Raw genomic sequence first — 11,349 nt, forward strand, 5'->3', positions numbered from 1 at the left:
CATGGTCAAAATCATCATAAGCGAAATCATATATTGCTTTAATTTTACCTTTAATAACCTTTTATAAGACATGGCAAAATATTTCCGGCATACCACATGTATGCGACTAATAACTTATTCATGTAACCACACAGTAATATTCATTATCTTTCTTTCTCTCAAACCTCCCGTAGAGGTGAGTTGTAGTATTTATTTAACCATGCATAAATACATTCTTATGCATAATTTGTATCACATATATATTTTCACATTCACTTTCAGGAATGGATTTGCATTTATAATACTTATCATAAGTCACGTCACATTTTCAAGGAATGGACCATAATCATCTGAACGTGCCTTTTATTTACAAACCACATTGATACATATTTTCTTCATATTTGAAGGATTATTTTGAGAACCATTATTGTTCTCTTTTTTACAATGACCATTATTTTGGTCTTTGGCACACCCACATTCATTCGTTAATCACTTGTCTTCATTTAGACTTATTATGCACCACTACCACATTCACTTCAAGAATGGAGCAAATCAAGTGAGACGCGCTTCATGCCTTTTCATGAAAAATATATTATTTTTCTTTAGTCACCATTATATCATCAATATGATATATTGAGACTCAAACCCAATGCATTACCAATATAAAGGCATGTTAGGCCATAATGAATTGGGACTCAAACCCAACTCTTATTATCATGGTGCACCGGGACTTAAACCCGATGTCTTATTCTCATGGTGTGCTGGGACTTGAACCTGCCGTCTAATCCTTAACCAATGTCATAATAGACCAAAATGCACTATTTACAATGATGTAAGTATGTAGTAATCTACATGCAGTAGATTAATATTAATAAGAATATGCAACAGCTATATAACATAAGAATTTCACGAATGAAATAAAGGTTCCTTGGTTGCTTACTTATAAAGAATAAACTTTGATCATAGTCAAATGTATACAACAAGCAGAATTGAAAATATGCATGTAAACTCTTATTTCTAAGATTTATTTGAGTATAAATGAGCAGAACTCAATCCTAACCAATACTTTTCATTTTTATTTTGTCAGATCTCTCCTTCTTAGACATTAATTACCAATTTTAAAGCCCTGTTAGTAGGAGGCTTACTTAAAGATACTTGCAACATATCTTAAGCTTGAAATTATAACTAAAGAGAAAAATTCTTCATGTGTTTTCGTTAATTATTTCTAGTAAATTTTCTGTTTAGAAAGCTAAAATATAGCTTCCAAATATGATGATGTCGCACTACACAATTCTGAAAATTTTAACCACAATACCTACTATTAAAAATAGATGTATGTATTTCAAACTAAAATAGAAAAAACATGAGATATCATTTTCTAAGGTGTTTTGGCAAGAACTTATGAACAAAATTCAATATTAATTTACTTGCCAACAAGAGAGATGAACAATAACTTACAGAGAGGTTCCTGAATAGATTGGCTATTCATGCAATGACAACGACCATAAGCAACAATTAGCAAAAGAAAGTATCTACTTATCTTTTCTTTTCCTTGGATATGAAACGTGCTCACAATTGTGACTAAAGTTCTATTACTTATGCAAAGTAAACTAGGAATTGGTGAGTTAGTAAGATTAGAGAATTCGTGCTGAAAAGTGTTATGAAATATAGCTCAAAGTAACAATATAGAACAAAGAAAAACAAGCTCAGAGATATAGAGAGAAAGAGAGGATAGATTCTTATTTCTTCTTCAATTGTTATTATATTTCTTATCTATTACAATGCCTTTATATATACATGAAAAAGTGAAGAATCACTATTGTAAAATAGTGAGTGGAATAGCCACTATTGAGTGGAATGGTCACTACATAAATATGTCATTAAGCATTTGAGAGGGAGATCATGGAAGAAGATCATGGGGGAGGTTATGGAGATAATGGAGAAGAGTAGTGAGCATTACTCCTTTGGTGATTATGGACATCCACCATAATTTAAGATTTTATAACAAAAAGAAGGGAAATCGATCGTAATTTTGCAAAGTTTATAAGCAAAACAATAAATTAGAAAAGGAGAACTTGGGTATTACTCCCTCTATCTCGCTATAGTTTATAGTACGTTTTATGTAGTTTCTAATATGTAAAGTCTAATTTAAAAAATTTGAAGATTGTATATGTGAACTCACACAAAAAAATTAGAGAACTTAATCCTCGTACTTCGAATCGTGTGTGGGACGGAGGGAGAAACTATTTTGAAGTTACTTCCCTATAGGTATAAAAGAACATTAAATGAAAACCTTTCATCATCATTCTACATTGAATTGTGTAGAGAAAAACATGGAGGTAGAAAGAAACCATATTACCAAAATCAACGAAAAGTAAAGACCATAAAAATATCCGAAAAATCATGCCACACCTATATTTGCCGCAGTTTGCTCTCTATAATTAGTACATGCACGTCTTCCCTTAACACGGCTATTCTGGGTGCCTCCTCCATTTACCGAAGGGGCCTCATTTAGCTCTCTCTTTCTTTCTCTCTTCTCTTTTCGTCATTGTACTAGCTCACAATCTTCTTGTCCCTGCAAAGCTAAAGAACGAGAGGAAAAATGACTATACCAATAAGTCAGTGCCTAGCGTTAGCCCTCCTCTCCTTTTTTGTTGCCTCTGCAATAGCTGATGAAAAGCCTCGTGGTGTCACCTATGACGGCCGTTCAATGATCATTAATGGCAACAGGGAATTGCTCTTTTCTGGTTCTATTCATTACCCTCGTAGCCCTCCTGAGGTGACTTCACAATCTAGCCTCTTTTGACATTTTAAATAAGTCTAGGACATGATATAGCACATAAGAATAGATTGGACGAATCCGTGGATCAGAGAGAGAAAAAGTTACATACAATCTGTGCTTGCATGAAACAAATGATTGCAATACATGTATCGTGCATATAAAACTATAGTTGAAAGATATGTATTTTGACTTTAACTTGTGACTCTTATAATTAAATTGCTTAATTTAGTATAAAAATACTAAGTACGTGCGAGAAAATATTTGTCGGGATTTCTGTATCCGCCAAATTTTTTACAATATTTACTCATGAAACTATGTTAATGTTGGGATTGATCAGATGTGGCATGACATCATAAGGAAAGCTAAGGAAGGAGGTCTGAATCTTATTCAGACTTATGTTTTCTGGAACATTCACGAGCCGATTCAAGGCCAGGTAACATCTATGTTCTGTTCATATATACATGCATTGAAGAATATCAAATATCCAAATAATTAACATTTTGTGAATTTACAGTTCAACTTTGAAGGAAACTATGACTTGGTGAAATTCATCAAGATGATAGGAGAGCAGGACTTATATGTGAACCTAAGAGTTGGACCTTACATCGAGGCTGAATGGAATCAAGGGTATATATTATATATAATTCCATTTAATTATTTGCTAATGGAGTGTTTTAATTGTTTCTAATTTTTGCTTATTGATCATGGTACAGTGGATTCCCATACTGGCTTAGAGAGGTTCCTAATATCACATTCCGTTCTTATAACGAACCCTTCATGGTACGTTTTCACATAGAATGCTCTTAAATAAATATGAAGTAGCTTTAATTGTTCATTCTTGTTTATTTATTCATTGTTTGTAATTTTTCCACTTTGCAGCACCACATGAAAAAATATGCAGAAATGGTGATTGACTTGATGAAAAAGGAGAAGTTGTTCGCACCCCAAGGAGGCCCCATTATCATGGCTCAGGTCCCTTCTCATATCTATTGCTCGAATTATTAGACTGTTAATTAAGTGAGATGTTTAAGAGAGATAAACGAGAACAAATGCTTTTATCAAGTAAAGTTATTAAATATTTCTTTTTTAAGTAGTATACAAAACAGTACTAGTACGTACCAGGCATATTCCTCTACACCTTGGTATATTATCAGCGTCCTTATGAATATTTTTAATTCATAACAGATTGAAAACGAATACAACAATGTCCAGCTTGCTTACAGAGAAGATGGAAAGAAGTATATAAAGTGGGCTGCTGAAATGGCTACTGGATTGTACAATGGAGTCCCTTGGGTCATGTGCAAGCAAAAGGATGCCCCTCCACAAGTGGTAGGTTTTCTTTTAATAAATTTATTACATCTAACATTTTAGAAAGCGAAAAATAATGTAAGTTCAAATGTATTAGAACTGAGCACACTTCTCTCCTTTTTTTTCCATTATTTCTCAAGATCAACACATGCAATGGAAGGCATTGTGCAGATACTTTCACAGGTCCCAATGGTCCCAACAAGCCTTCTTTGTGGACTGAAAATTGGACTGCGCAGTAAGTATATCATATCGTCTTTCTACTAATTAAAAATTAAGTGTAGGTTTACTCATCTTAGAAATTTTTTGAATTACAGATATAGGACATTTGGAGACCCTCCGTCACAAAGAGCAGCTGAAGATATTGCATTTTCAGTAGCTCGTTTCTTTGCAAAGAACGGAACTCTAACAAACTATTACATGGTACTCATTCCATTTGTATTCTCATAAACCATTCGCCTAGAGATCAATATTAATATTTTACCTTTGAATAAGACAAAAAATTTAATTATTTTCATTGATTCTTGTATTGCAGTACCATGGTGGTACCAACTTTGGAAGAACAGGCTCTTCCTTCGTGACGACTCGATATTATGATGAAGCTCCCCTCGATGAATTTGGTAATTAGATTCATCCTTAAGATTAATAAAAACATTGGGATCAAAGACGTTTAATTTATGTCTCTTTTAGGTTTGAAGAGGGAACCCAAATGGAGTCACTTGAGAGACTTACACAGAGCTTTAAGACTGTCCAGAAGGGCTCTCCTTTGGGGAACTCCCACTGTTCAAAAGATTAGCCACGACCTCGAGGTAACCAATCGTTTGCATTAACCCAACCAAAATCAGCTTGAATTTAACTTCTATATCTACGTGGTAAAAGTAAGTTTCATAATAAGCCATGATTAGTAGCCTAGAAAATAAGGCAACAAACCTACTAGTATAACATATTAAAGTTCTTTATATTATTAATTACTTTGCAGATTACTGTTTGGGAGAAGCCCGGAAGCGATTGTGCTGCCTTTTTGACCAATAACCACACCAAGCTACCATCCACAATTAAATTCAGGGGTCAAGAATATTACTTGCCTGAGAAGTCTGTTAGCATTCTCCCTGATTGCAAGACTGTTGTTTACAACACCCAAACGGTAACATCAAATAAAAACACTAGTCCAAAAATTTCATATTTTATTGAAACAAAAAATATCAACAATGAGAATCTAATTTTATAATGGTGAAAGCAGGTTGTTGCCCAACATAATTCAAGGAACTTCATAGCATCAGAGAAAGCAAAGAATCTCAAGTGGGAAATGTACCAAGAGAAAGTTCCAACCATCAATGACTTGCCACTTAAGAACAGAGAACCCCTGGAGCTCTATAGTTTGACAAAAGATACTTCAGACTATGCTTGGTACAGCACAAGGTACTTATGATTGTTGTTGTCGTTATTAATTATTACTATTATCATTTGGTTTTTATCTTAATACTGGAATTGTTACAAATCACAGCATCAACTTAAATCGTCATGACTTGCCCATGAGACCTGACATCCTCCCCGTTATGTCAATTGCAAGTATGGGTCACGCATTGGCAGCCTTCGTCAATGGCGAATTCGTTGGTGAGTGACACCTTTTATTGACATATACATATATATCAAGATGACAACTTCTTTTCACAGAAGTATGTTAAGATTACTTATGGAATTTGTTGGTAATTAAATTAATTTCAGGGTTTGCACACGGTAACAACATTGAGAAGAGCTTTGTTTTCCAGAAACCTGTCATCTTGAAACCTGGAACTAACCACATCACCCTTTTAGCTGAGACAGTTGGATTCCCGGTATTCATTTCATTATATAACAATAACTTCAAAATAAATCATTACAAAAATAAGAACGAGGAATTTTAAAGAGGAAGAACTCATACGATATATATGAATGCAGAATAGCGGAGCCTATATGGAAAAGAGGTTTGCTGGACCCCGAGCTATAACTCTCCAAGGCTTGATGGCTGGCACCCTCGACATATCCCTAAACAACTGGGGACACAAGGTAAACATGTATTTGTACTTGAGTTTAGATTCTATTCACTCACATCTTAAAAAAATAGGAGTATTATTGCTTGAGGTAACTATAGGTAATTTTCTAAGTTAGGCATTAATTAATTAGTAACTTGATACAAAATAGTTGACATGCTTATAATAGGTTAAACTAGGAGTATATATATTGATTGTGTAAATAGTTTTACGGTGTCAATGCATATATAACTTAATTCATTTATAATAAAGTAATAATATTCAAATGTACTTTGATGCTTCACAAAATTAAAGATGTATAATATAACATGATTATTGTTGGCTACTTTAAAGGTTGGCATATATGGAGAAAAAAAACAAATATTCACAGAAGAAGGTGCGAAGAAAGTGAAGTGGACTCCTGTGTCTGGTCCTCCACCAGGACCTATCACTTGGTACAAGGTAAGTGCAGAAGTGTAATTTCATTTGGTTTAATTATGCGTAATTTCTAAGCATAGATTAAATTTATCGTCTACATTTAACTATGTGTTCATTTCAAATTACAGACGTACTTTGATGCCCCTGAAGGCAACAATCCAGTAGCCTTAAAGATGGACAAAATGCAAAAGGGTATGATGTGGGTCAATGGCAATAGCCTTGGTCGTTACTGGGTATCATTCCTCTCCCCTCTTGGACAGCCCACTCAATCTGAGTAAGTAGAATTGCTTTAATATGTGTTGAATTATGTGATCATCCGATTTAAAAGTAAGATAACTTTGGTTCTTTTTCATAGCCAAACAAGTCGAAATTGCCTGTAATGACAAATGACAGTAAGAATTGATTAAATCTCAATCCGCTATAATATTATATTGAATTATGTGGCCACTCCATCTAAAAAGGAGAACATTTTTTTAGTTAATTATATCTAATAATTATATGTACTATCACATATTATTGTTTCAGGTATCACATTCCAAGAGCTTTCTTGAAGCCAAAGGATAATCTCCTAGTTATCTTTGAGGAAACTGGAGGTCATTCAGAAACCATTGAAGTCCAAACAGTTAACAGAGACACAATCTGCAGTATCATCTCCGAGTACCGACCTCCTAGCGTTAAGTCTTTTGAGAGGTCCGGAAGACAATTCAATGCTATCGTGGAAGATCTCAAGTCAGGAGCTCAATTAGCTTGCCCAGAAAACAATCAAGTGATCAAGCAGATTGAGTTTGCTAGCTATGGCAATCCAGATGGAGCTTGTGGAAACTTGTATCTTGGAAACTGCACTTCTCCCAATAGTCTCAAAGTTGTAGAAAAGCATTGCTTAGGAAAGAATACATGTGCAATCCCAGTTGAGAGAGAAGCTTTTGACGAGCTAAGCAAGGATCCTTGCCCTAATACATTCAAGACTTTGGCCGTCCAAGCAAAGTGTGGGCTTCCATAGAATACTTAGAGTCACCCTCTTCAAAATATATCTTACTACTAGTACCTAGACCTTGATTCTCTCAAACTTATTTTCTATGCAAATTAATTACAATATATTTCATCCAAAAGTTTTTGATTTTTTTTTCTATTTCTTTTTTGTTTCATTAATAAGATTGGCTCAGCTGCTTTCTTGGTTGCTTCTCTCTGATTGTTGTTCATCATTTGTATATAAATTTGTGCCTCCTAAAACGTTCTATTTCTACGTTACCTCCTTAATTTTGAGTAGATAACTAAAATGAGTTTAGATTATGGATTTAAATTGTACTAGTATATAATAATGGTATAAAATATTTACACAATCAAGTTCCTAAAAATAATTACAGCTAAGTTAACTAATTATATTCGGCTTAATGGTATTGACACATGTTCTTACCCCTATTTTTAAATCTGACCCCACAACTTTTGTTTTTCCCATTTAAGCACCTCCAATTGGTAAAAACACGCCTAATAAACACTTCCAACAAAGTGTGTATCTCAACTACGCCGACATATATAAATAACACGATCACATGCTTTGTTGAAGGAAGTAAACAACAAAATTTAAAACAAAGGTTCAAAGTTATAGAGTACTAAATGTGTGCTGGAATCTTAATTTTTTTGTTAAAAAAATCAAAGCAAGCAATGCCTTTCTATAAGCTTATAAATAAACAGTTCGCTAAGCCACTAAGTTGACCACTATTATCACTAACTAAGCAACAACTATCCACTATCAGTAAACTAGAAAAATGCACCATTACTGCTTACAACCCAGGAATATAGGACACTACTATACTTTGAATTACTCTTTGATACTCCCCCTTGATTCAAAGTTACAGACACCAAGCAATGCTCATAATTAGACAAACTTGTCTATTTTCGTAGACTTTATCGTGCATCAGCTAACTACTAATGTTATCTCCTCTTTTGCAATTAAGTCACGAATAAAATGGATTCAACATCAATGTACTTAATTCTGCGGTGACAAAATTGAATTTCTTATATGGAAATAGATGATGTCACAATTTATCTTTGTTGCATCTTGTCGCTTATGTTGAAGTTGTGCTAACAACTTTCTTAGCCAGATGGATATGCAAACTGCTGAAGTAGCTACAATGTACTCAGCTTCAGAGGTGGACGAGTTTGTTTTGTAGCTCACTTCTTTGAGCTCCAAGTTTATTACTCCAAACCAAGAGTATAAACATGTGATAAAATTCTCCAGTTATCTTCCAATGAACCAGCATAATTATGTCAGTGAACCCACATAATCTAAAATTGGAAACTTTGAGTACTAAATTTCATAGCCTATAGTTCTAGTGATTAACAGAAAACTCTTTTTGCTCCTCCGAAATGAACCTTTAAAGGTTGTTGCGTAACCTGGAAATGACACCAATGTCGAATGATATATTGGGGCGGGTATGGGTTATAAGATAGATTAAACCTCCAACCAGACTTCTATCCTCCATCATGAAGCTGCAATTCTTCACTAACATTCATGGGCGTGGGAAGAGGTTTTGCAGTTAAGCATGCTAAGTTTTAAAAAAAATATCATTTTAAACATTCATGATTTTTAAGATCCTTGGCATATTTTCTTCGTGAAATCAAAATCCCATCATATGCTTGTTGAACCTTATAACGATCCAGCCGGTTATTTGTGTATTTGAGCTACCATTTCCCTATTTGATATTTTCAGTATGTTTATTTATTGTTATGTGACTTGTGGGAATTCTTGATTTGGTTTCCGGAAGGTTTAGGAGTTAATTGGAACACTTAGTTCCAAGGTTGGAAGTTTAAGTTATAAGAGTTGACCGAGATTTGACTTTTATGTAAACGACATCGGAATGATATTTTAATGATTTAATAGGTTCATATGGTGATTTTGGACTTAGGCATATGTCCAAATTTGGATTGGAGGTTCCTAGGTTGATTTGGCTCTATTTGGTAAATGTTGAAGGTTTGGAAGATTCATAGGTTTGACCGGGAGTTGACTTTGAAGCTATGCGGTTCGGATTATTGTTCCGAAATTTAGAATAGGCTCTTATATCATTTGGGACTTGCGTGCAAACTTTGGTTGCATTCTGACTTGCTTTAATATGAATCAAATTGGTTGGAAGCTTATAAGCTTATTAACTTAAGAGAAGTTCAGTTGATGGTTTGATCATCGATTTATAGGTGTAATGATCTTACATATATTTGGAGACTTTGGATAGGTCCAACTACTATTTACGGACTTTTTAGTATGATTGGAAGAGGTCCCAGGCGGCTCGGGTGAGTTTCGGACCACCTGGAGTTTGGTTGAGTTATAGATTTTCTGCTGGTGTCAGGTCCATCTTCGCGATCGCGGAGGTTGGATCGCGATCACGGAGTACACTTGAGATGGGCAAGATCTTCTTCTTTGTGTTTGCGACACAGGTGTTGCGTTCACATTGGTTGTGGCAGCTTGGACTTCGCATTCACGACATGGACATCACGTTCGCGTAAGAGGATGGAAGGTTGGGGGCACACTTAATCTAAGCCTTCGCGTTCCGGGGAGGCTTATCACGTTCGCATAGTTCTGGGGGAGTTTATGCATCACGTTCGCGGATAAGGATCGCATTCATAAAGTGTATTCTTTTGGGGCAATGTAATTTTGTACTTCGTGAACACATGGCTTGAGTCGCATTCACGAAAGGTATAACTGGGCATAGATATAAGTTATCATTTTTTGAACTTTGAGCTCATTTTATTAGATTTTGAGATTGGGAGCTCGGATTGAGGCGCATATTAGGCGATTTTCATCCACTTGGATTGGGTAAGTGTTCTTAACTCATATTTGATTATTATTTATGATTCTCTCTTTGATTTTGGCATTTGATTGGTGAATCTAAGAAAAAAAATTGGGGGTTTTTGGCAAAACCTTTCTAAAGTAAAAATGGAGATTTGAACCCCCATTTGGAGTCAATTTTGAATAAACTTGTACATTTGATTCGTATTCGAATGGATAGTCAGGATTTATGACTTTTATCGGGTTACAAAAAGCGATCCCAGGTTGATTTTTTGCTAATTGATAAAGATTTGAGTTTTATTACTTGGAATCGACTCATATAGCTTTGTTTGATGTTATTGAGTTGTTTTTGGTTAGATTCGAGCCGTTCAGAGGTCGATTCACGTGGGAAGGTATTTTTAGAGTATTTATTTGGCTTGTTTGAGGTAAGTATGTTGACTAACTGTGTGGGAAAAATACCCCTTAGGATTTAGCCTTAAATATTTATTCGTGTTATGTGAAAAGCGGCATGCATACGAGGTGACGGGTATGTACATAGGTACTATATGTGGCTTATGACTGGATTAGACCTTAGGCTATTAATATGCATTAATTCGAGAATGTGCTTTATATGGAACATGCTTAATCACTTTGCAACTACATGAACATGATCGCTACAATTGAATTAGCCATAGTCATGCTTTATATGATGAATACCCATCCGTATTTTTATTATTGTCATATCCTATACACCTTGTTGATAAATTATGAGCTTATATCTTTGATAAAAATCTGGCATTATTATTTTTTGATAATTATGGCACATTTGGACATGTTGAACGGATTGATTGGGTGTTGGCACGGAGTCTTTGCCGTGCGATTGTGATTATTATTGTACGCATGGGGCGAAATAAGGGTGGCGTTTTCTCAGGTTGCCCATGTAGCGAAATAAGGGTGGTGATATGCGTATGTGATGAAATAAGGATGACATTTATTGTTATTTGCACATGCGGCGAATTAAGGGTGACACTATTGATGATACTATGTGATGATTTGAGGGTGATTCTCTTGATAAT

At 34.8% G+C, this 11,349-nt stretch overlaps 1 protein-coding gene across 1 annotated transcript; it reads left to right on the forward strand.

Annotated features, from left to right (window-relative positions):
- Positions 1-2,440: 2,440 nt before the first annotated feature.
- Positions 2,441-7,695, forward strand: LOC104120857 (beta-galactosidase 13-like). The gene is made up of 18 exons (XM_009632712.4): positions 2,441-2,758; positions 3,099-3,194; positions 3,276-3,388; positions 3,475-3,541; positions 3,641-3,733; positions 3,947-4,090; positions 4,210-4,304; positions 4,384-4,489; positions 4,602-4,686; positions 4,757-4,875; positions 5,046-5,210; positions 5,307-5,485; positions 5,571-5,680; positions 5,792-5,901; positions 6,005-6,112; positions 6,430-6,537; positions 6,642-6,787; positions 7,039-7,695. Exons 1-18 carry the CDS (start codon positions 2,582-2,584, stop codon positions 7,511-7,513), a joined length of 2,496 nt encoding a protein of 831 aa, XP_009631007.1. The 5' UTR covers positions 2,441-2,581; the 3' UTR covers positions 7,514-7,695.
- The last annotated feature ends 3,654 nt before the right edge of the window (positions 7,696-11,349 follow it).

This window comes from Nicotiana tomentosiformis, chromosome 3 (assembly GCF_000390325.3).
Source record: "Nicotiana tomentosiformis chromosome 3, ASM39032v3, whole genome shotgun sequence".
Lineage (NCBI taxonomy): Eukaryota > Viridiplantae > Streptophyta > Magnoliopsida > Solanales > Solanaceae > Nicotiana > Nicotiana tomentosiformis.

What these genes read in the sequence shown, in the direction of transcription:
- LOC104120857 (XM_009632712.4), top strand. Translation starts at nt 2,582, where the DNA reads ATGACTATACCAATAAGTCAGTGCCTAGCGTTAGCCCTCCTCTCCTTT. An exon ending in CTCTAACAAACTATTACATG is followed by an intron (nt 4,490 to 4,601) that starts GTACTCATTCCA and finishes CTTGTATTGCAG; the next exon opens with TACCATGGTGGTACCAACTT. An exon ending in GGACAGCCCACTCAATCTGA is followed by an intron (nt 6,788 to 7,038) that starts GTAAGTAGAATT and finishes TTATTGTTTCAG; the next exon opens with GTATCACATTCCAAGAGCTT.